At 35.7% G+C, this 25,338-nt stretch overlaps 4 protein-coding genes and 1 non-coding gene across 9 annotated transcripts; 4 read left to right on the plus strand and 1 right to left on the minus strand.

Moving 5' to 3' along the window:
- The first annotated feature begins 3,756 nt into the window (after positions 1–3,756).
- Positions 3,757–7,233, plus strand: LOC125203568 (nifU-like protein 2, chloroplastic). Its single transcript, XM_048101949.1, has 4 exons — positions 3,757–3,986; positions 4,088–4,196; positions 4,610–4,920; positions 6,820–7,233. Exons 1-4 carry the CDS (start codon positions 3,834–3,836, stop codon positions 7,009–7,011), a joined length of 765 nt encoding a protein of 254 aa, XP_047957906.1. The 5' UTR covers positions 3,757–3,833; the 3' UTR covers positions 7,012–7,233.
- A 2,159-nt stretch (positions 7,234–9,392) lies between these two features.
- LOC125207277 (probable magnesium transporter NIPA4) lies at positions 9,393–15,231 on the plus strand. Its single transcript, XM_048106550.1, has 9 exons — positions 9,393–9,961; positions 11,011–11,067; positions 13,311–13,401; positions 13,478–13,638; positions 13,730–13,857; positions 13,998–14,135; positions 14,270–14,362; positions 14,771–14,876; positions 14,985–15,231. The coding sequence occupies exons 1-9, from the start codon at positions 9,790–9,792 to the stop codon at positions 15,080–15,082; spliced, it is 1,044 nt and encodes a 347-aa protein (XP_047962507.1). The 5' UTR covers positions 9,393–9,789; the 3' UTR covers positions 15,083–15,231.
- Positions 15,232–19,844: 4,613 nt separating this feature from the next.
- Positions 19,845–21,887, plus strand: LOC125205805 (40S ribosomal protein S12-like). 4 transcript variants are annotated; one of them, XM_048104942.1, is made up of 5 exons: positions 19,845–19,923; positions 20,185–20,229; positions 20,449–20,746; positions 21,373–21,438; positions 21,554–21,887. In XM_048104942.1, the coding sequence occupies exons 2-5, from the start codon at positions 20,222–20,224 to the stop codon at positions 21,611–21,613; spliced, it is 432 nt and encodes a 143-aa protein (XP_047960899.1). In that variant the 5' UTR covers positions 19,845–19,923; positions 20,185–20,221; the 3' UTR covers positions 21,614–21,887. The 4 variants fall into 4 exon arrangements, with proteins under 4 accessions (XP_047960899.1, XP_047960898.1, XP_047960900.1 ...); XM_048104941.1 differs by having other exon boundaries at positions 19,847–19,926; XM_048104943.1 differs by having other exon boundaries at positions 19,851–19,923; positions 20,188–20,229.
- LOC125208688 lies at positions 21,064–21,158 on the plus strand. Its single transcript, XR_007174171.1, has one exon. It is a non-coding gene; the product is annotated as a small nucleolar RNA Z161/Z228 (small nucleolar RNA).
- A 94-nt stretch (positions 21,888–21,981) lies between the features above and the next one.
- Positions 21,982–25,250, minus strand: LOC125205804 (zinc finger transcription factor YY1-like). 2 transcript variants are annotated; one of them, XM_048104939.1, is made up of 7 exons: positions 25,076–25,250; positions 24,881–25,006; positions 24,683–24,741; positions 24,276–24,475; positions 23,281–23,370; positions 22,928–23,074; positions 21,982–22,687 (listed from the first exon to the last, which is right to left on the minus strand). In XM_048104939.1, the coding sequence occupies exons 2-7, from the start codon at positions 24,955–24,957 to the stop codon at positions 22,154–22,156; spliced, it is 1,107 nt and encodes a 368-aa protein (XP_047960896.1). In that variant the 5' UTR covers positions 24,958–25,006; positions 25,076–25,250; the 3' UTR covers positions 21,982–22,153. The 2 variants fall into 2 exon arrangements, with proteins under 2 accessions (XP_047960896.1, XP_047960894.1); XM_048104937.1 differs by having other exon boundaries at positions 24,881–25,250.
- Positions 25,251–25,338: the final 88 nt, after the last annotated feature.

Below are 25,338 nucleotides of genomic sequence, written 5' to 3' on the forward strand. Positions count from 1 at the left end.
CCACTGGGGCGTATGGTAATGGAAATCCCTATTTGGTTGTAGGTTATTCAAGAAAACAGAAAAAGAGTAGGGCATTCAATTTAGAAATCAACAGAAAACCACAACCCAGTTGAATGGTATACTGATAGGATTTAGGTTCCCTATCGACTCCCCCACCGTTGAAAACCACCTTGTCCTCAAGGTGGAAGTCAGGAAAATAATCTTCCATCTCGTTGTCTTTGTTTAGATCTTCAAATAAAATTGTATCGCTTGTGTCCTCAACGAATGATGGAGAAACTGTCTTCAGACATGAGATCTCTTTAGCGATTTCAGTGACAACATAACCAATGATGACAACATTGAGTTTTGGGCTATGAAATTGTGGAGGACATTTGGTTTCCACCAAAGCCATTGCCTCATCCAACGCTTGAGGCGATTCGTCGTCATCTTTTTCCGTCTCGTCGATGACGGGATCAGACTTGACATTTGTTGTTGACACATCGTCATTTTTTGCAATAGTCTCGACGACAGAATCAGATGTGGCCTCCTTTTTGCTAAATATGCAACTGCCTCCGAAATTTTATTTAGAAGATTATTCGTCTCGGCGAAGTAAATGGCATGCCCATCAAAGTTATGATAAACAACATCCAAAAATTCTTGTCATGAGCAATTAGGATTCGAGCGTCGATACTCGTTGGACCGTACAGATGCTGGATGGTCAAAAAATAACCTAACAAAAAACAAACGATCAGTATCAGAAAACAAATGATAGTCAAAATGCTCATAAACATCCAAAATCCATCTCACGGGGTTAACACCAGAAAATCGAGGAGGAGAGTCTAAGGGAGAGTTTGACAGCAAGACGGACATGGTGGTAGAAATCAATAGGAGGATGAAAACCTAATGAAAGCACCAATTTCATAGGATTATAGGGACCTGATATTCTATTTTATGCCGGAAGGGAGCTGATATTCTCTCCGTATATTTATTTAGTTTATTTATGTTTTAGTATTATTTAGTTTCTATAATTTTATTTACTTTCCCTGTTAGTTAGGATTTGATTTGCTTTTGATTTACTTCCTTAGTTTATAGGAGATCTTTTTGTACCACACATATTATAAATATGTATGGAGTCTTTTATTATTATCAAGCAGAATGAATTAAATTAATATTTATCATTCTCTCCTACGGTTCTCCCTCTTGGAGAAATCGATTACTCTCCAATCTCTCTCATTTCACGCCTAGTTCTCTCAGATAACTCCTTTGATAGGTAATCAAGCAAGATAATTAAAATAACTCTTTTGATAGGATTTAGAATTCTAAATCCTAAACCTATCTTGGTAATAAGCAAGATAATTAAAATAAAATATTACAAAAGATATGGAAAATCACTAAAGATAAATAACTAAAATAAGAGATATGTTATAATCAAGAAAGGAATATTGAGGATGATCTTCGGCGAGATTTGCTAATCGAGGAATAATCAAGAAAGGAATATTGAGGATGATTTTCGGCGAGATTTGCTAGATGGAGGACTCTATCATATACTCATCCTAACCAAGCAGCTATGGCTAAAAGGTGCATACTAGATTCTATCATATCTTATGTTAAAGAATGTTTAGCCATTGGAAGGCTCTTTCCCTAGTAGTACTTTATGCCCTAGAATTTCATTGGTCTGCTGAAATTTTCTTCAATCTTGTACTTATGGTTCGATACTCCCTCTGTCCAGCAATTAGTAGCCCACACGAATTGGGCATTTGGAATAAGAAAGTTGTGTTTATGATAGTAAACCACTAAAGCTGACAAACTTTTTGTTTGTCAAAAGTTTCATTTGCGAGAATAGGTCACCTATAGACCATAGGACGATCCAATAAAGTACACAGGCGGTTTATTATGGGGAGATGAAGGGAGTGTTAAGTTTTGTTAGCTAGAATTACACAAAATTATACTCCTCCATCTGCCGACTACTATTATAAGGCCACATTTGACTAACCACGGGTTTTAAGAAATATAATAAAAAGTGGGTGAAAAAAAAAAGATTAGTGGAAGGTGAATCTTACTTTTATATATTAATTTTATAATGAAATGTAATTGTGATAAAGTTAATGTAATGTGAGGTCCATTACCGAAAATAGTAAAAGGTAAATTGGACTTGTATTGGTGGATGGATGAAAATGACAAAATGAAACATTTATTGATAGACGGAAGGAGTAGTAATATTTGAAAATCATGATACGTAGATTATTTACAATCTATCAAAACGAGATATGTGTCCAATAGAATGTTTGATTAGTGAGCAAGAAGGGTGTAGTGCTAACGTAGATGCAAAAATAACATCAAAGATCCAGAATTTGACTTAAATAACTTTATATGTACTCCCTCCTTCTGACTTTAGTATTCTCGGTTTTCTATTTTAGTTTGTTCCACATTAAGAGTCTCAGTTAGAACATTCCATAAATAGTAAATGCCCCACATTTTACTCACATTTTACCGTACTAAAAACTAAGTATATAAAAAGGAGACTCATATTCTATTAAATATTTTAATTTTTTTATTTTGGTTCATCCCATATTAATTATCACATTGCATTTGTACTATTTTTAGTAGTGGACCATATATTTCATTAACTTATTTTACTCACATTTAATTATAAAGAATATAAAATAAGACTCATATATCACTAATTTTATTAACTCACTTTTTATTAAATTTCTTAAAAGTCAAGTCAGATCAAAGTGAATAGTACTTATTAGAGGATGAAGGATTAATATCTATCTAAGATAACCTATCATGTTTATATACTCGGTTATTATTTTGGCGAATTTAATTCGTGCGGCGGTAATGAAGTGATATCTTATTAGGCTGCCAAAGGAGTCCTTAATCTACACGCCTACGCCTACCTTGAGACATTTCATTTGATCACGAAATTTATGAAAATGATATTTAAAAAATTATATAAAAAAATATAAATTGAAGAACAAAAATAAAATGAAATTGTGTTATATTTTAAAAAAATAAAATAACTCACTTTTAAAAAAAATTATTCTCTCGGTCAACAAAAAATAGTCTCGTAGACAATACGAGTTTTAATGAAAAATTTGGTAAAGTAAGAGAGAAGGAGAAAAAGTAAACAAAGTAAAAGAGATATAGAGAAAAGTATATAAAGTAAGAGAGATTTAGAGCATCTCCAACAAGGATGGGTAATTAAAAGAGGTATATCATTACCTCTTCAAAAAGTGAAATATACCCTTCCAAAAAAAAAACATACTCTAAAGAAAAAAGGTATATAGAAATTTTGTAAACATAAAATAATCTTACAAGATACATTAAAAACATAAAGTGTGATACCTTTTCAAATACGTTTTCTCTTTTTTTCATGAAAATAAGACAAATATAATAGTTATAAAATTTTACCTCTCCATTGATGGAGAGGTAAAGATACCTCTTCAAAATGGAAAAAAAGAATAATACCTCTCCATTTACCTCTTTCTTTGGAGAATGAATTTTCATGAAAGAAAGTTAAATATGATAGTTATATAACTTTACATTTTCTTCTTGGAGATGCTCTTAGAGGAAAAGTAGATAAAGTACGAGAGAGTTTTTTTATTTATAAAAATATGGTTACTTTTTGATGAGACTATTTTTTCATGGAGTGAGTATTATAAATTGATCATATAGAATTGTTTAATGCACCCTATCCCTTATATAGTCAAATTAAATAATCAAACTAAATTTTTACTCTGCAGTCAGTCAATAAAAGGACAAACGCAAGTGGAGAAAAGGAAATAAAAGTAACCAGAAATTATTCTGTTGGCTTTACCAACTCTCAGAAGTCAGAAGTTCAATTAATTCCGATGCATGCGGCCATGGCGGTTACATCTCCCTCCGCTCCCTATGCTTACAACTGTAGGCTCCACCAAACCCTAGAGGCCTCCTGCTCTTCTTCCGCCTCCGCCTCCGCCTCCGCCCCCACCCTCTCCCTCTCCCGATGCACTCTTTCACCTAAGGTTCAGTTATTCTTTCGATCCCTAGACTGTATTTATTATTGCGTTGCATATTTTGATTTTTTTGGGGGGGGGATTGTGGTTTTATCGTGGCTTTTCTGCAGGTCTCGAGCTTCTTCGGCGCTCGGATTTCGGTTTCCGGTGGACTCGATCAGGCGCTTCCATCCTCATCACATCAGCTGCGGCGTAGCTCGCACTCAAATCCTCGGCCAGGTGAGCCTAGGGTTCGTATTTGTTGTCTAATTTGTATGGAAGCGTTTGGTAAATTATTGTGAATTTGTACAATAGGATGAACTGATTGAGGCATTGAGCTGGTGTCCTCTAGTGCATTGCAGGATGTGTTAAAATGAAACTAATCGAGTCCTAAATAGTTACTCCTACTATTTATTTAATTATCAAGATGATAAAATTACTAATGATTGGCTTCAATTTGGCCTTTATCGTGAACATATATGTATTGGCAAATAAGTTTTGTTAACTATTATTGCATCATAATGTAGATAAAATTTTGCTTGGTAGATTGTTGGCCATGTTTGAATAAAACTCTTCATTTCCAAACTGCATACTTATTAGATTAACATAACGTTGCTGGTACTCGTGTCTAAATCTGGGCAATGTCTATGAAGGAATAAAGGCTGTTGCAACTCCTGATTCAGCTGTGGAATTGCCGCTCACAGCAGAAAATGTTGAGAGCGTGTTGGATGAGATCCGACCCTATCTTATTGCTGATGGGGGCAATGTTGCATTGCATGAAATTGATGGAAATGTCGTCAAACTAAAATTACAAGGAGCATGTGGATCGTGTCCTAGTTCCGTAGTGACAATGAAAATGGGCATTGAGCGTCGTCTTATGGAAAAGATCCCTGAAGTTATTGCAGTGGAATCAATACCAGATGAAGAAACAGGGCTAGAGCTGAATGAAGAGAACATAGAGAAGGTAAATATTGTTTTTAACGTTTATTATACTTATATCTTTTTATATTGCTAAATTATTATAAACTCTGTTTTAGTTCATTGAAAGTGATTATATTTATGGCTTATGTAAGGAAGAGTTAGTACAAGCTAATATTTATATTTTGAAATATGTATCAAGTCTCCCTAGCCTTATTTTTCATTTTCTAACTTTATATTGTAGTGACTCTTGTAGCCTATAAGTACACATGCAGTGATTGATCCTTCATTAAGATCATGTCATTTTAGTATTCCCTTGTATGATTAGAAGTTAAAACTTCAGAGGAATTCATATTGAATTTGAATTCCCTATTAGTCAGGGGAGTGGCTCCTTGACTTGTCATCTGTCCATAGCCAGATTTTTACACTTCATGTTTCCATATCCCCAATGGCCAGTTGCTTAATATATAGTACAACGCAACCTTATTAACCATATGTTACTTTTTAAAAGGAACTAAGCAATGTATTTACAACTTACATTATTTTTTAGAAAGCTCCTTCCCCAGTGCCTCTATTATTCTATTTCTATAAATTATCAGAATGAGTTTACTGCCTCCAACCTTAAATTTGTACTCAATATCCGATGGTTGTTCATCATTAGGAAAATGCTAGGTAAATTTCTGCTCAATCCCTCACTCTTACTGCATTTAATTCATCCTGCTTTATCTGCCACATAGTCTTGAGCAGTAAGATTTTTTATCTATTCATTCTCATTTTTGCGTTTCATGAAAAATACCAATTGAAGGGGAGAGTTTCTTCAAACAACAAGGGCTGAATGTGTGCGTTACGTGAAATTACATTTATAGTTCCTACTTAACTATTCCACCCCTGCTACCTCTATACTACTAAGAATGCTTCCTCTTTGTTCTCAACCAATAACTTTCACTCATCGAATTAGCATCTGGACTAACGTGAGCTTCAAATTATTTAGATTGACCATATCAAGTGAAGTTGCAAAATTGGCCTAAAATCAATCACCCTTTTTCATATACTGTATGAAAGAACCCTTATTTTTCCACCTACGCATCACTTTCCCTGCGAGAAAGGTTTGTCTGGGTTGGACATTAAACCAAGGGAAAATATAATGCTGGAGAGCTTGAGCCTTCTGTCAGAGAAGAGAAAAACACTTTGAAAGACCAATATATATCATTAAACAATGAAAAGGATGGGGAAGATGCAGGATATATTGGTCTTGATGTTTCATGGACTATGTCGAGGATCTCAACGAACAATATATCACTTGATAACAATGCCTCGTTAAGGGTTCTGCCTGAAAAGGTCCAACACAATCCCCAGCTACAAACGTAAGATGCAAGGTTTCAGCTGAAAACCATTTAAATATTGTGTCAGTTGGTTTCGGCCTGTAAGCCCTGTACTATCCAGGTCAACTAACTCAGGTCTCACATAGGTGAACATTTCAAATAATTATATTGGTGCTTAATGAAATTAAGAAGTCATTCTATATATTGCAATCTGATCTCTGAAGATGTTCTAGTCTTTGTTGGGCTTAACTGGTGATTTATATATTTTTCTGCAGCATAGGTAGATTGTTCGATTGTTATGTGCTAGAATTTTGGAAGGTAGATGCCATCCTGTATCCCTGGCGGTGGAATACCAATTTATAAAATTTTGAAATATGGATGATTTTCTCTAGGATTTGCTGTAGTGCTTGTTCCAATGAGTTAAGGAAGGGTGTTATTCTTTGACTACAAGATTCATTACTTGGTTTACTTTTAATAGCATTAAAATATGAAGCATATCAATGTTCTGCTGGCTTCGCACCAAGAGTTTTGGATTTATGTAATCAAGGATAGCATGACTGTACATTTGATGTATTTTAAACTTTGTTATTCAAAATGACTAATTTAGGTAACTTCTCCTTTAGGTGCTTGAAGAAATAAGACCTTATCTCATTGGAGCTGCTGGTGGGGATTTGGAACTAGTAGAAATTGAGGAGCCAATAGTTAAGGTGCGAATATCGGGTCCTGCAGCTGGTGTAATGACTGTTCGAGTTGCTGTGACCCAGAAACTTAGAGAAAAGATTCCATCCATTGCAGCGGTTCAGCTTCTGTCATAGATGCATCTCAAATATCAATCTTGCAATGAGTGATACTTAATTATGCAAAATGATTCTAGGGCAGATTACGAAGCTGCAGGAGGTGCGTGTGTCAACAGATATGCTGATTACATGTACATTGTAGCATTAAGAAACATGTGCTCTATTATATTATGCGCGGCAATCTTATCACTTGTTCCTCTAACACAGTATGTTATAAATAAAATAGAATTCTTTTTGTCATCGACTTCCTCCATATGGAGTGTATGTATATTGAAACGACCCTGACTCAATATTCTTGTAGTTGGAAAAGAGCTCTAGTGTTTTACAAAGGTCAAATACAAGTCATAACAAATTATGGAAGTAACAAAGACAATGTCAGTAGAATCTAAATCACCTCTGTTCTCAGTATAGATATACCAAGCAATCATTAAGATTTTACAAGTCATAAATAAGAATGGGCTGTTGATGGCGATCTCAGCCAGATTAAAGACTGTAGAGTTATCGACAGGAACCAACAGCAAAGCCAACAACTACCAAATGCATGAGTATAAGATAGTGTAGATTGTTGCTCACCATCCTCAGCTGCTGAACGGATTTGTAAAGGGCCTTCTTTGGCACGCAAATAACTATAGCAAAATAGTAGGTCCCTGCATAGAGAAGAGACATGAAACCAAGTAAGAAGCTTCCATATGGATAAAAAAGTGTGCTATAGCATTAAGTGCACAGGACAAGCAAGTCGGACCTCCAACCCAGATAACGATGGTTGGCTTAAAACTCGCTCCTCAGCACTGCTTCCACGCATGATGGTTGTTACCTGTAATGGTACCAGTTAATAACAAGAATATCATGCAACAAGTATGTGAACATCAAGAAATAAATGGCTTGTACTGTGAACTGACCAACAGCCTTTAAATGTGCTTCCAGTCTTTCCAGCATTTCGCGAGTAATATCTACAATGACTTTCTGCTGGCGACAAGGACGGCCTGAAATGATAAACCTATGTCAAGGGCATTACTGGTCCCAAAATAGTGCATATAGAGTTTTGCAGGCCTTACAGATTATCACAAACAATATAAAGCAGTTACCTGACTTTCCAAGATGACAATTTCTTTGGGGCGTTGAAACCAAACTTGTAAATTTGAAATCTGTCATACTATGAAATAGACAAACTTAGTTACATTATAAAATAATGATCAATCATGGATTACACAACACTAGTATTTATGCCTTGAGAAGGTCGAGAGTGTGAGTAGCCATTCGGCAGTCCGAGGCGCACTTACTTCACTTCTGAGTGAGCAGCATGAGACGGAGAATTTCATTGGTGCAAGAGGATGAATTTCCAGCAAATATTCAAGCTATAATAAAAACTGTCACAAATGTGGATTTAATATCAGTATAGTAGCTATTTAGTAGTCTCTCCTTTCCTTTTTAAATTTTCCCACTCACATTTTTATTATTAGAAAAATTTATATCTTAGTATGTGTAAGTTGGCCAAGCGGTATGGTTAATGCATGAAAGTCTCGGATTAGAGACTTCCAAGGCACGATCTTTAAAATTTATGTCCATTTACCCCCCCAAAAAAAAGATAAATTTCTATCTCAAAATTATTCTCCTTTTCTCATTCCAAATTAGTATAGCATCTTTTTATGAACAAAGAAGGAGTACAAAATTAGAGAGATATAGATGACGAAATGTCTGCATAAAGAATGAAATATTGTAAACAAAAAAGAGAATTAAATTTTTTATATGGATCTTTTCTGCACTTTTAACATTTAGTTTTTGTGTATGTGTGAAATTGAAGATAGAGATGAAATTTTTAGTCATTGTGTACGTTGAAATTGCTTAAATTGAATATAGAGATGAACTATGCAAAATGGGAATGCAATTTTACCAACTTTACATTCCAAAACTAGCGGCATTACGAAAAAATCCCAAAATCTAAAAAAGTACTACCACATTCAATGATTTAAGCATCCACCACCACCTCTTCCAAATAAATAAATTGGCCTATGCTACATGTACACTCATACAAGCATTATTAAAATAAACTAATCTATATGTCCTTAGCCATAGACATATGAACACACTCTACAAACATTACAACTTGTGCAATTCATCCTCGAAGAACGCATTATTGAAGCTAGCAAAACACAATTTCTCCAAATTAAGGGTAACTTACAAAATATTGGAAGGCAAAAAATATGGTTATCATCTTTGGTGATAGTCGAAAATGTGGCTAAGATCTAATTGCCTAATAAATGGAGTACATTAGTATGTAATTATAAACTTATAGTAGTAATAATTATGGTGATATGCTACTCTATTTCTAATAAACAGAAGGTTATAGTTATCGCATTGTTGAGATGGAGTACTATTTATATATGGAGTACTATTTTGATTTCCTCAAAAATCCCCAAACACAGATACTGCTCTGTTTTCCCTTTTCTGTTTCACTGTTGTTTTCCTTTCTATTTTTGCTTCATTTTAAAAATCATCACATCAAAACCTCAGTCGAGGAGAAGTCTTAACACCGATCTGAAATATCCCACAAATATTCCCTATTTATCATCACTCCCGTCGAAGCTTCACCAATCATTAGCTACCGCCGGCAATTGCAGATCGGAACCCTACAAAATTCCATTTCATTCACTTTAATAAGAAAACATTATGGGCAGCTTGAAGCTGAAATTGATTGCGCGGATTTAGGGCGAAATTAGGAAACCCCTCCCACCTGGGCTACCTTTTTGTCGGTGTTGTTTGATATAAGGTAGTTGGGATTTCTGGGGTTTGGATAGGATGGCGTCCGAGCAGGCGGCTACGGATGCCATGTCGGATTCGTACCGGGGGATGTCGTCCGACAACATAAAGGGCTTGGTTTTAGCACTCTCTTCGAGTTTCTTCATCGGCGCCAGCTTCATTGTCAAGAAGAAGGGGCTCAAGAAAGCCGGGGCATCTGGCGTCAGAGCTGGTAATTTAATTAACGCTTCATTTCAATTTTCTTCTTCATAATTTGTGATTCTGTAGCTGCTTAACGTATTTTATCTTCCATACGATTTCTAATGAATGAGCTTCTTGCTCGAAGCTCAAATTGCTATATTTGTTAGTAATTACTAAGATCTTCAGTTTTTGGCTAAAGTACATCTAGCCTCAATGAGGAATACTGAAGCTGATCTGCACACAAGCTACGAATCTGCATTTGATGCCAAATTAAGAATTGTGGGCCTGGGGAAATTATCTGGTCAATTTATGGGTGGTTTCCTGGATCAAAAATGTACTGAAACATAATGTCCCATCACTTGTACACATGATAATCCTGCACTCAACTTTGGAGCTGATTCTGCTACTCTAATTCAAAGTACAATTAAATTATTGGAGTCCTCTATTCTTGGAGATAATTAAGTTGTTGTCAGAACCCCCTTGTGTTTGCATTTCCAATTTCACACTGTCTTTGGATCCATACTCTACGAATCAAATTGTTACACGAGAACAATCTAGCGGGAATGTATTTTTAACTGCTTCCTAATTCGTCGTGGATGGTGATTTCTTTTTCAAAAACTTGTGTGGTGAGAATTGCTGTCATGAAAATCTTTTACTTATAAAAATTGGTAATACAGATTTTTTCTTTCTTCAAGAGATGATGATAGGTCATTTTTTCTACAAATGAGACATAATAGCTTCTGCTATTCAATGCTTGCAATGTTTTTAGCTGATTTTATTAAATTTGATATTCAACAATGGCTGCTGCTTTGGTTGATAGAAGGGGCACAGTAAGAACATACTCCCCTTGAAGGCTTGCAGTATAACTGAAAATTGAATACATGATTATAATGCCAGGCCATTAAATACATTTAAATTATTTGCTTGTACTTTGCCATTGACGAGATGGTTTCTGTCACTGTACATTTGTTTTTTTATTGTGGTTTCTATCACTCTGCTAATTATAGTTGCATGTTGTTTCCATAACATGTCAGATTTATCCTTATATCCGTGGTTTTCTCTTTCTAAATTTGTCTATAGGTGTTGGAGGATATTCATATTTATATGAGCCGTTATGGTGGACTGGCATGATAACGAGTAAGTTCTATGCATATTTATATTTTTAATAAAGAACTTATGTATTTTGAGTTATACAGATATCTGTGCCACAATTTAGGAGAATACGAATGTAACTTGTTTTCTAATATATCCGGTCCGCTTCAAGTGACTTAGTATTAAATAACTCCTTGAGTGCATGGTGGTCATTACTTGTTATTCCTAATTAAAATATGAATATGCAGAGTTTGTTGATCTGTGCACCAGCTCTCTGGGTTATGAATATTCTTGCACATATGCCATGCTGAAATATTTTAAAAAGCAATAAAAGTACCACTAGCTTGCGTATCAACATTTGAAGTTGGTTAGGATATCTTGTTAATATAATGGATCATTATGAGTTTGCCAATCTAAAACTATTGACTTTATGGAAGCCGTGTAACAAAGGTTACTCTCAAAGATGAGAAGTCGAACATAAATTGTGTTCACTATATAATATGGGGATAAGTAGCAAAGTACACCCTAACCTTACTGCAGAAACACAATGGCTCCTGATTGCTCTCACCAATGTTCGCAAAAATAGGGAAAATTGCCCCCTCTCACCAAAGAAACTTAAACTCTGTTAACAAAAAATCAGTTTCTTTTCTTTTTTTTAATGGGGGGGGGGATCTAATCTCAATGGCTGCTGGCTGCTGTCGTTGTCGATGTTTTGAGTTGAGTGGTGAGGTGGAAGTTTTGTGGAGGAGCTGCGACTTCTGCGTCTAGGCTGGAGGAAGGAGAGTCGATGATGATGAATCTTTGCTATTGCTGTCCTGGTGAATTGGGAAGACGGGTGGAGTGGTTGTGTTGGGCCACATAAGATGGTGGGAGGAAAAACGGTAGAGACGGTCTCGACGGTGGTGACCTGTGGTGTTTTCGCAAGGAGGGAAGAAGTCAGGAAAGGGAAAAGGGAGAGAAGGTTGGGGCGTGAAAGGGAAATCTGGCGAAGCTAGAGGCTGAGGCATGAAACAGGGGGAGAGGGTCAAGGGAAATCAGGCTAGGCGAGATTGTCAGATGGTGCTGGAGGAGATGACGGCGCTGCTTCTGTCACAACGGCTGCGTTGGCCAGAAATTGTGAGGAATGAGAGAGGAGAGATGGATCGATATTTGGAAAGAAGAGGAGGTGGGGTGTTTCTAGCGTGAGGCGGCATGCTCGACTGCGAGAGGGAGAGAGGTGATCAGAGAGAGAAGGAGGTTGGAGTCGGTTCACGGTGAAGGAGTGACGGTGTTATAGCAGTGACAGTGGTATCTCGAACCACATCTGGCCTGAAAAAGATAGATGTTTTTATAACAGAGTTATAGGGCCTGCTAGTTTGAGGAGGCGATCTTCCCTATTTTTGGGAATTGAACAATGATAGGGAGTTTTGGTTTTAGCTGCAAATTTTTGGGGTGTATTTGCTACTTAACCCCATATATTACCTTTGACTTGCATATTTCCTCATTAGAACAACTGTTTTCCTATGCTACCAAGTTAATTCCAGGTTCTTCAAGCATGATATGAATACATTTAAACCGTTATTGGTTCAGTTAATGGCTACAAAAAAAACATGGACTATTATGAGAAAGACGCACACCGAAAGGATGTATAGTTCATACTTCTTAGTGAAGTTAATATATGAAATGCAATTGTCCAACATATATATAGGTATTTTTCCCATAACGTTTTTGAAATAATGTAGTAGAGAAACTTCTTTTGCAGTTGACAAGTGCATTGACTGAAGGTTGATCCTGATCATATCATTTTTTTGGTTATTGAGAAATTATGTTTGCATAATTAATGTTAGGAGTCCATGTTTGGTGTTTCAAATGTATTGTGTTTTACATTGTGTCTTCAAAAATCTCGTTGTAGGTGCAAACTGCGGGGACAAAATTATACTAACCAAATTTTTTCTAATTTCTATGCTGTCTATGCTATTATGCCTATTCTGCCTGGAATGTTGAAGGCCAGGATTGTTAGTTGGTGTCATATGATTTTGATATTTCCAGTATATTGTTGTCTGTTTCTTGTTGTTCTCCTCAAGAACCTTCATTAAAAAGTATTTTCGACCTACATTATTTTCATTGATTATCTTAAGCAGCAGTCAGAATACATCTAAGAGTTGACGGTTTCAGCTAGTTACTACTTTAATTTTGTCAAAATTTGGAATCATATCGTAGAGGTTACATTTCTGTTGTTACTTAGACTCTGAGATGTTACACGTCCCCAAACTGAGTATTCTCTATTGGTTTGTTTGCTGTTTCTACAGTGATTGTTGGAGAAATTGCAAATTTCGCAGCTTATGCATTTGCACCAGCCATTCTGGTTACCCCCCTTGGTGCACTCAGCATTATTATCAGGCATGACATTATCAGCCGCCTAGAGTCAGCAATTGGCACCTTATTCTGACTGCTGATTATTGCCTGTTTACTGCAGCGCTGTACTTGCACATGTTATTTTGAGGGAGAGACTACACATTTTTGGTATTCTTGGTTGCGCTTTATGTGTTGTGGGCTCCATCACAATTGTCCTACATGCTCCACAAGAACGAGAGATTGAATCTGTGAAAGAAGTGTGGGACCTTGCTACTGAGCCAGGTCACTTTAAGTGCAACTTCCTTACTGATTGGTTTGTTTTCTGCAGAATTGTTGTATAGACTGAGCTAAAGACCATGCATCTTTCCTGCAGCTTTTGTCTTCTATGCAGCTCTGGTGATAGCAGTTGTCGTCGTTCTAATATACCATTATGTACCTCAATATGGCCAAACACATATATGGTTCTATATTGGTGTTTGTTCATTAGTTGGTTCATTGTCGGTAGGTGATGCTTTTCTTATATAGTTCTCCTCTGTCAAGTGTCAACTTCTCTTAGATCCTACTTACATGAGACAGTAGAAAGGAGATTGTTTTTCTGTGCTAAATGAATGTTGAAAAACTATGTAAAATTGCCTTGGCAGGTAATGAGTGTCAAAGCACTGGGAATCGCTTTGAAGTTGACCTTATCAGGAACAAATCAGCTCATATATCCACAGACATGGGTTTTTGTGATGATCGTCCTATCCTGTGTTCTCACTCAGATGAATTACCTAAATAAGGTATTTTCCTCTATTAGTTTTGGTGATATATTTACATTCGATGGCATTAATCTTACTATTGGATGATATTATTTTATTTGGCCTTGTCTATTATGTTTCTCTGTTTACATATATCCCGGCAATCTTGAATGCAGGCTCTGGACACATTCAATACTGCTGTTGTTTCGCCAATTTACTATGTCATGTTCACATCCTTAACTATCGTGGCCAGCGTGATCATGTTCAAGGTAACCATACTGCTGCTAAAATAACTAACATGTTATTTGTAGCAGAATGCCCCTCCCTGACAATTTTGGATAAATGGATAAAGTCAATTGATGAATCTAGTTGTAGTAAGACCACCTAATAAAATAATGGAATTAAGATTCAGAATATAGGCTATTTTGTGATTTTTATGATTTGCCTCGATTTTTTGCTGTATGCTGGTTTTGTTACTTGTGATTCTTTCCTTGTTCCACCTGATCTTCACTCCACTTTACCTTTAAGCTTCGGGAATGTGTATATGTACGGATAAAATGAATGCACCATTATGTTTACCCTCCAAAATTTCATTAGTCTTGCCATTTTCATATTTACTTACGTAGCTCCTAGCCCAATGAAGGAAGAAAGTAATAAAGGGTTTTTATGTGGAGCAGGATTGGGACAGACAGAATCTGACTCAGATTGTCACGGAATTGTGTGGGTTCGTGACTATTCTCTCCGGTACCTTTCTTCTCCACAAGACAAAAGACATGGCTGATGGTATGTGAGCTTTTTACTGGCTTTGTATTACTAGTTGATATCAGATGATTTTGTTAAGCTTGCTCTTCCATTACCTGCATACATACTAAGTAACTGTTCTGTATTTAGGTTGTTCGGTGTCAAGACTTCCAAAGCACGACAATGAGGATAGTTTTGGCGAAGAAGGTATCCCTCTAAAGCGGCAGGATACATTGAGAGCAACATGATGTATGCTCTCTCTTTTTTCCTCATCTTTTTTATTCGATTTTGTAACTGCCTGTCAAGAGCGGAGAAGATATGATCTTGTATTTTTATAGTAGACACTGGATGGACCTGTCTCATTGATCTCAATATGCATGCATTGTTCTTCAACCCATCCCAGATTGCACTTTTAACTTAGATTTTCTCATTTTGTGGCGATAACAATTTTGTGTGAATAACAGGGGAAGTGGATGAGATTCATTAGTTGTTTAGTATACTACTGTGTGATTTCTTTGTTATTTGCCTAATGAGAGCTAATCTTTAAACCGGAACCATAAAATTGCCTTGGAACCGTAAATCATTGGCCCGAACCGGTAGCTCCTGTGTAAAATTATGTAAAATTGCCTTGGAACTGGAACTGGAATCGGCTATTCTTGAACCGGCGGCATCGGTAGCTTACTCATGTAAGACCTTATTCGCGTCATATATTTCCAAGTATGTTTGATCCTAATTTTGTAAACTGCCATTTACTCAAATATGCAACAAACTTATTATTACTCTAAATATAGTACATAGTAATACGTAATTAAAATATTTCTTAGTTGATGCATATGTATGTGCACGTATTTGTAAAGGAAAACACATCCATAGGTTCTTAAACAAATTTTTTATTTTAATTGGTCATTGTACTTCTAAATTTTATATCAATAGATTATTCTTAACAGATTTTATTCAATCTGTAAATACTTTACTGTTAAATATTTCCACTTCATCAATTATTATTAAAATAAACTCCACGTCATATCTTATTTAATGAAATTTGCATTTCATATTTTTCGCCATACATATTAAGAAAAGATTTGATAATTAAACATTCTAGTATCACGCCTATGCTATGCACAGGTTAATATGTTTTTAAAACATTAATTTTTAATTTTAAATTAATTAAACAAATTAGAATCAATATTAACAGTGAACAATATGAGTAACAATTATAAATTTGAAACAAATTACATAATGTAATATTTAAACATTAAATCATGTAGTAAAAAGATAAAAATCTATCACAATAAAGAATTAAATATAATGGATAATTTCTCATCATTTTTAAAACTTCTTTATACACTACATTAACTTTAAAATTAAAATCAATCCCATCATTATAAACTAAAACCTTCAATTCTTCACAATTCGTCACTCTTCAACAGAACTCGTAGGTAAAGTCGTTTGCCTCACCTAAAACCACAATAAAATAAAGAACAAAATCAATTTGCAATGCACAAAATCAATAATCAATATGTATGCAAAGCATAAGATGTATGAGACCCATGAAAGTACACAATTGAACAATGAACACCACATGATTTTGTGGAGGCTTCCTTAGCCATCCAAATCAAGAAGATATATCCAAAAATCAACCTGTTAATTTCACCAAAATCAAATATAAATATAGTAGTAATTGTATACTATCAAATTAAAGAAAAAAAATATTAATTAGAAAGAGAAATAGAAGTAAATACCGCATAGCCAAACTTGAGAAAAGAGTGTAGGAAGAAGAATAGCCACGATAATGTTGACTCAGTTGGCTCATAATCCTTAAATGAAAGATGAAAATGTTGTAATAATCTGATTCACACTGCTAAAAAGGACGGTTCATAAGATGCAAAATAATGCATACCATATATTTTTGTTTGAAAGTGTTAATGGTATGTTGTTTAATACAGGCTGCCTGCTTAGAATGATCATCTATTCTGAATGAGCTCTAGCAGTTGCAGAAATTTCAGAAATGGATGCTCTTTCTTGTTCCGACAACCCTGAGAATATAAATGATCTAAAATTTTCTTCCACATAAATCTCATTGTGCGAGTAAAAAGTTTTACTCTATACAACAGTGACCTTAACAAATCATAAACAGCAATGTATGTCTGTGTGTCTTGGTCTAGCAGTGAAGTGGTTAATGTCCAACGACATAGCTCTTTATACTCCCTCCGTCCCAATAAATATGAAACATTTGGTTTCCGGCACAGGATTTTATGCAAGTGTTGTTTTGTAAGTTAATGAAGAAAGAGTAAAGTAAGAGAGAGGGAAAAGTAGAGAGAGTGATGTTTCCATTTTAGGAAACGTTTTATTTTTAGTGGGACAACCCAAAAAGGAAAACGTTGCATTTCTAATGGGACAGTGGGAGTATTTAACATTACAATTAACAAATAAAACAATAGTAAGTGTAGAATAACTGACAGTCAAAGGAATAATATCTTTGCAACTCTCTTCAGCATAACTCTCACAGATTCTATCTCAACATCGCGTAGTTCATTACTCTCACTGAAACTCCTGAAGAGAAGGTTCCAAAAAAATTGTCATGCGGTATTAAGTTTTCACTAAAAGCATGGCTTCCACTGATGTGCATTTAAGAATCTTAGATTTTGAGCAAATCCATACAACTGCGTGTCAAACATATGCATGAAAAACATCCACTGTTGGAAATCTCAATAAAACTGAAAGTGCACATACAACAAAAGACGAAGACCAAAAGAAGCCGACCATCTCTTTATGTCTACGCATGCAGTCAGAAACTAAGGTGGTCACATCAGCAATAAGCTTCTGCGCATCTGTCCTGGACTGTTCCTGCTTATACAAATCTTAATAAACTCGAAGAAATACAGTCAATTTCATTCTGACAATTAACCATTTATTCATCAAACCTCATAAGCTTTGGAAAAGTCAGTAATGCACTTTGTCTGAACTTCATCAACTTTAGTTGCATGACTCCCAAGCCTTTTTGATTCTTCAGAAAGCTTTTCGATAAATCCATGAAGAGATTATGAGGTATTCATCATGTGCGCATTTTAATATAGGACGGCCATTGTGATAAAAAGATGCAAACCTTCTTATTTTGCCAATAATATAATTCTTAGTATAATTAACTTCCCACTCACTCACGTATGAAACATGGGACTCTAAGTGGATTATATATTTATTAGAATTAATTTCTGAATTTTATATTAATTGCATTTACATCCCTCAACATAAAATGATTATTCAAAACCTCCCAAAATTCTCCTTTTATATTGTATAGATTACACCTACCCTACACTTGAACCTCTTAAAATAAATTCTTAATAGCTGTCATAGTTCTTGTTCCCAATATTGAATGAAAGTTCTTGTTCCTGCTTGTTTTCAATACGCAGAGAGAAGAGAAAATTTTTTGTTTGATTACAAGGGCTGAAACTTAATGAAGAAGATTGATTTAAGCGCACGTTAATTGAAGTTTGAATATTACTAATTGTTTGGTTCTGTTTAGAGAAAAAGATTGATATAAGCGCAGGTTAATTGAAGTTTTAATATTACTAATTGTTTGGTTTCAAGCGTAGGTTTCAGTAATATAAATTTGACAAAAATACTATTTGGATCTCTTTATAAAATTTCATGTTTTTATCTTTATGTTTTTTCCAACTAAGATATTATATGGAATATATTTAAATAATTAATATATGATGTGTTATTTCAAAACAAAATAGTTAATGGTTCCGTTAAATAAGGATTGTAAGAGCATCCACAGTAGGGGCGGCGCACCAGCCGGCCCGGAATCGCCTTAGCCGCGGCGAACTATAGTGGAGGAAGCTTCCGGCACGGCGTGGACATCTGGGATGGGGCGGAAGGCCCTCCGCCACTTACTCGCCGAGGACGCGCCGAGAGTCGGCTAGCCGCGGCGGTGCCCGCGGCAACCTATTGTGCGGTGGGTGAGCCGCGGTGGCGCCGATTTTGAATTTTGATTTTTTTTTCGTTTTCAAAAGGAAGAGAGAAAGAGGAGAAGAATGAGGAAGAAGATGAAAAGCAGGGATTTGAATGGATTAATTTTGGGCTTTTTAAAATGAGGAAGAATATAGGTTATTTTTGGGCTTTTTTAAATGGGTTTTGATTATTTCGGGCAAATGAGTCCAATCAAAATGATTTGGTTTTTGGCCATTAGTTTTATTTTTTTTATTAAATTATATATTTTTTCTAATTATTTTTTGGCCAATAATTTTAATATTCATTGAAAAAATAAGCAAAAAATAAAATAAAGTGAAATGTGGCCAAAAAAAGAGTCAATTATTGCGGTGGAAACTTTTTTTTGTAGCTGTGGACAAATCAGAAGTGCCTGAGGACAAAAAAAAAGTGGCTTGTCCGGGAAGTGTCCTTCCTACTGTGGATGCTCTAATATATCAAATACTATAAAAAAACAGAGATTTGCTAAACACGCTACTACTACGATATTAAATGTTAAAATATGTTAATTGTAGTTATTAATTATAATATGGTCTGTAATTTTTATGAAATCAAATTATTTCAATAACGAGTCTTTTAATTTTGTATCGAGCACACTTAAATATTTTCCAGCGAAAATGTTCAACAGAAGTTGGGCTATTGTGGACTAGAACAAACACTATAAGTCAAAGGATCATTGTGAAAACGAAAATTACAAAAAATTTCAAAATTATTAGCCATTTTGAAAATGATTAAGTTTTATATAGGTTCACAATATGATTAATAACTTGGCAAACACCAACTTAATATAATACTACTCCATAAGAAATGCTTAACACATGAAACAATGTATACATTCAAATTTAGTTATTTCATCCTATATATAGACATAGATCCGCATGCAATATGTTATCCAATAAAATAAAGTTGCATTTAAAAATCAGGCAATAAATTACTACGGATTATAATAATTGGCTAAACTGACAAAAACCCAAGGGGCATTTAAGTAAATTGAAAAACTTCACCCAGGTTAGGGTTTAAGCTGTATAAATCATCTCTTATTTCATAATCTTACCACTTCAGCCGATTTCGTACGCAGCGCCGCTCACTCCGCCACCAGGTAGTTGTACATTTAGATGCTGTATTTGCAGATTTTGATGTGCTTATTACTGATTTTGTGTTTAAACAACTGGATTTTATTGCTTTATTCAGTAGTTGCGAAGTTTGGAATTTGTAGGATACTGATCATGCCTAGTTGAAGTTTACGGTTTTACCAATCTGTGCTGGAGTGATTTAAGTTGGCAGATCATTTTAGCTTATTTCAGTTAAAATGGCGAATTCATGAGGAATTTTATTAACTTCGTTCCTTTACAATTGACAGCAGGTTAGAGGCTTCGGAAGTCGGATCTGGGAGAAAAATGTCGGGGTAATTGGATAGTTTATATTCGTAAATTACATCGAATGTTGTTGTGCGTATCTGGATTATACAGTTACATGCGTTACTAATGTACCTTGTGAAAGCGAGATGCTAAAATACAATTTCTATCCAAACCTAGTTTATATGTATTATGAATGTGTGTATGGTTTCGTTAGTTAGCTGCAAGACTGTTTCAGTACTTAGCATGTCTAATTTGTTAATTCACAGTGAGGATGCTGTTGTTGCTGATGCTCCAGCTCCAGTTCCAGCTCCAGCTCTTGGGGAGCCCATGGATATCATGACTGCTTTGCAGCTGGTTCTGAGGAAGTCCAGGGCCCACAGTGGCCTTTCTCGGGGGCTCCATGAAGCTGCCAAGGTCATTGAGAAGCATGCTGCTCAGCTTTGTGTCTTGGCAGAGGACTGTGACCAGGCAGATTATGTCAAATTGGTGAAAGCACTCTGTGCTGATCACAATGTTAGCTTGATAACTGTGCCTAGTGCTAAAACTCTTGGCGAGTGGGCCGGGGTAAGTGATGCCATTTCGTCTATATAATCATTTTTGGGTCAAGTTGGGTATGTATTTGTGGATTGGGTACATGGGGCTGAAGTTTGACTCTTTGGCACTTCCACTGCCTTGGAGATGAATGCAGCACCCAATATCAACTTGTTCCTTCAGTTTAATTCAGATAGACATTCTCCTATGTATCTTGAACATCTGAGGGAGCAACATCAGTTTTTAGCTTTTCTTATCTAAATGCTTAACCATAATCTAGTATTTATGATAGAATTATGAGAATTGAGAGGCTGGGATAGAAAATACATACAGAGAATTGTGTTTGTGTGAGGCCAAAGGATGATTGTGGATTTAAATTTCTCATGACGGTCTTCTGATACACTTTGTGTGAATATTGATGCAATAATCCATTTTTCTCATGGCACGCCTTTATACATTTGCCCAGTATGTAGTTAAAGGTAAGACTGTGTTTTTGTATTGTTTAACTATCATGCATAAATAATGATTGATAAAAGTGTTGTGTGGGATGATTTCATGGCACAGATTGGAAATCCCAAGCCTCTAAAATCTCTATCTTGTCTTCTAATGTTTTCATCTTTTATTGTTGATTTTCACACCTTTTTATTTATTTTTTTCAGCTATGCAAGATTGACTCTGAAGGAAAAGCAAGGAAGGTGGTGGGCTGTGCATGCGTTGTTGTGAAGGTTTGAGCTTTGACTTTAGTCCTTGTGGAGTTACCCCCAATGCTTTTGCCTCTTTAAATACCAGGAAAATCAAATAAATTTCAACTCATGATCACGATGATATTGTTTTTTGCAGGATTACGGGGAAGAAAGCGAGGGTCTGCATATCGTCCAGGAATATGTGAAATCTCATTAAAACAGTTATCAGGATTTGTTTAACCCTTGGGCATGAAGAGCATTCCTGATTGTGATTCTAGTGCCCCTAGTCTCATTTTTCATCACTTTGTGCATCATAGTCTAGAGAGATTGAACCATGGCTTTACATGTATTGAGAGATTGAACCATCACTTTGTTTATCTGTTGATGTTGGTGTAAGTTTTATCCCTTTGGTGCTTCATACTCTAGTGAGATTTGTACCATGGCTTTACATGTACTGATTTTTATGGAAGTTATCTAGAATCTTTTTCCTATTTTTTACTGTTTATGTTTGTTCAAGTTTCTGCTAATTTTATTAATGAATCTTCATAAAGAAGAGGTAAAATTTCTCTTGGTTAGAAGATTTCCTTGAGAATAAATAGCTGAAAATTTTGATTGCTCTTGAAATTCTTAATGGTAATGAATCACTAAAGTCGTATCTAATGCTGATCTGGCTATAAAGAATTAGTATCTTTTAGTCTACAGCTGTTATTTGAAGATCTGAAAAAATGCACTCTTATGTTCACAGCAAAATTTTAACTTAATCTTCATATTCTGTCTCTTCATCGTCATCCTCTTTATTGTCACCATACCTCCACCCATCTGCAATATTCTCTCGTTCCTCTTCCGTCTCTTCACTATCTTCTTCGTATATTTTCTCCTTGAGAGGCCGATGTTTCTTTGCCAAATTCAAATTGACAGGGGAAATAGTAGTAGTCTTACGATGAGAAACCTTCGAAGGTGGCAACTTCAGGTTTGGCTTTGGCCTGCTTCGTTTTTGGGCCTTACCGTTGCTACGTTTGCCAGCAAATGCATCTTGATCACTGCCTTCATCTATCTCTTGTTCAGTTTTTGGTTTGTTGGCTTTCGCATTCTCATCTGGAAAATGACCAGGATGCTCTCGCCTCAGATGAAGATTCAGCTTGTATTCATGAATGTATGCCTTCTCACACCCTTCATATGGACAGCCATATGGTCGGTCTGATGATGCAGGGCCCGTTGCTCCTGTAGTAGACTTAGGAGTTTTCATGGGCTTTTCTGGAGGCATAACGTATTTGGGTGTTTCCATCACATTCTGCATGAATTGCTAACCATTAGGTATAGTTCAAGATTTAGCATTAATCAAAAAACAATAATGACCAATCTCATGCTTAACGCTCTTGACATTCCCACACCATATGAAAGGGCGCAGTTTAATAACTAAAGGTTCGACGAGTGCAATGACAAAGAAGCACTAGTCTTAGCAAGAACATAACAAATGAGAAACACATGCCATGAAAGATATTAAGCAGAAGACAGTGAAGGTATAACTGACCGCCTTCCCGTGATGAGATGCAACATGATTCTTTAGCTTGTATTCATGGGCGTATCGTTTTCCACAATCAGGATACAGACAAATATGATAGTTCTCCTGTGCATGCGTTTTCATATGTGACCTAAGATTGAAGTCCAAAGAGAACGCCTGCATAACAGAAAATTATAAGATGTGTGAAACAAGTAGCAATTTGGGGTTTCTCAGAATCAGGAGCGAAGAATTAGCACCCACTGGCACTCACGCTTGTTACACATAAGACCAAACAGAAAGACTGATGATGGCTCATAGAGAAGATGCTTAGTTGGATTTTCTTTTTGGGATGGCAGTGACAATAAATAAGCTAGTGTACTAACCTTACCACAGCCTTCATGTGGACACACAAAGTCTCTCTCCCCAGTATGTATTAAAAAATGCCTCTTTAGCTTTGAACTGTCCAAAAATTTCTGCAAATACACAGCAACAGAATTCAGATGACAGAGACGGTATAAAGAGATTAACAGCATCATATGATAGGAGAGGCACATAACTCTCTTTGAATATCCAACTTTCTTAAGAATAATATGCCTTCCAATTTCAAAAGCCCCTTCCAGTCACACTTTAGTTAGGATGCTAAGTACTATACTTGTTTATTAGAAACATATGCAAGATAAAATTTTCATGATACCTATGAAAAATACAGAGATTCAGATTTCCTTGTTTCGATTAGTAGCAACTCAACATACTAACAATATAACATCTCATTCACTACCACTTCACAAGGGTAGCTAGTTGTCCCAAAAACTTCTAGTACTAAAAAAGAACAGTAAAGTAACCAGCAGAAACAACATAGTTCTATCTCAAACCGAAATTTGGCTTAAGTTAAAAGTTAAAACAAAATGAATCATAGGAAGATAGTTTAGAGGTAAACTGAAAGTGCAGGAATTTCCTTCCAATTGCTCAGTTTAGTTTCCTTCACTTTCAATGAGGTATTGACTACAGTTAACTAAATTCCACAAGTTCTTTCTTAAGTAAACCATTCATATAATATACTCGTATCATGCAATCATTTCCCTTCTTTTTATTACAATGATCTAATGTCTGTTTAGGTGGAGACTGTTCAGTTAATTCATGGCATTCACTTAGATAATGAAATAGTTCTGATTCCCTTCCAGCCTCCACACAAAGCGAACAATTAGGATAACATCTAGCAACCACTTTTGGTCTAAATAGTGTTCCTCATACTTTTTGGTTTAGGTTTATACAGCTGTAGCATATTTTACTCGGACTAAATAATATTAGTTCTAGGTGTTTTCATCCTCTAATAAAGACAGTTATGCTAATTATGTTAGAATTCACTAAAGCAATATACCTTCCCACAATTCTCATAATGGCAAACATATTGTCTCTCCCCATGAATATGAGAGTGCTTCCTCAATGTTCCAGCATCTATAAATGTCTTTCCACAGCCTTCATAACTGCACAAGAAGAGAACTTCTGTTGTGGGTTCAGGCTCGGAATCCACCGCCTCTGGCTCTTTAGACTTCTCCTTCATGGCCCTCATCGTCACCTCTGAAATCGAATACAAGCAGCTTCGCAGGTCAAATATATTTGGCATTGTCTGCCAATCAAGTATCACACAAATGCAAAAAGAAATTACAACTTGTTGTATGCTTTTTTAGGCCAATCTTCTACAACAATCACATACACGTGAAAAACCAACACACAATTACACTGATCAATAATATGACAGAAAAATTAAAAACCATTGATACTCACCATTAACCCATTTCAAGACAAGGCATTTCCCACCATTTGAAACAGTATCTTGCGGCACCCTGAAAATGATTTCAAGAAATTAGTAACTTCTAGAATTACACAAATTAAAATCAATTGAAAAAATTGGGGGGAAACACGAACTCATCATCTAACTAAAATTCAATTTGCGCAGAAAGAATTAAAGTTGTCTTCTTTTACCATTCCTTGAACCATTTAACAGCAGGAGCTCTGGAGCGGGATATGGGACGTCTGTCAAACAGAGTGTGAGTCTCCATGGCCAGAAGGAAGGTCAATTTGTCGAATCAATTGAAGAAGCTTGAGCAACTAAAATTAGGGTTAGGGTTAGGGTTAGGGTAAGGGTAGGAAGAGGTGTGCCAGAAAGTAGAGATTTACCAGAATATTAAAGAGCGAGAGCTGTAATTTGGAAGTTTTAAGAGAGAGAGAGTTTCAATCCGCCATTGTTCCATTCCTCCAACACCGGTTCGGGTTTGCATGCAGATACACCGGTCCGACCATTTCTATTTTCTAATTTATCTCACACAACGTCTTCCCTTTCGCAAAATTAGTAATCTAGTTATCATATTCATGGGATTAATTAATGGGCCTAAATTTTGATCGAAATTTGTTACAGTTATTTTATATACTAGTATGTAGTA

This window comes from Salvia hispanica, chromosome 2 (assembly GCF_023119035.1).
Source record: "Salvia hispanica cultivar TCC Black 2014 chromosome 2, UniMelb_Shisp_WGS_1.0, whole genome shotgun sequence".
NCBI classification, from domain to species: domain Eukaryota; kingdom Viridiplantae; phylum Streptophyta; class Magnoliopsida; order Lamiales; family Lamiaceae; genus Salvia; species Salvia hispanica.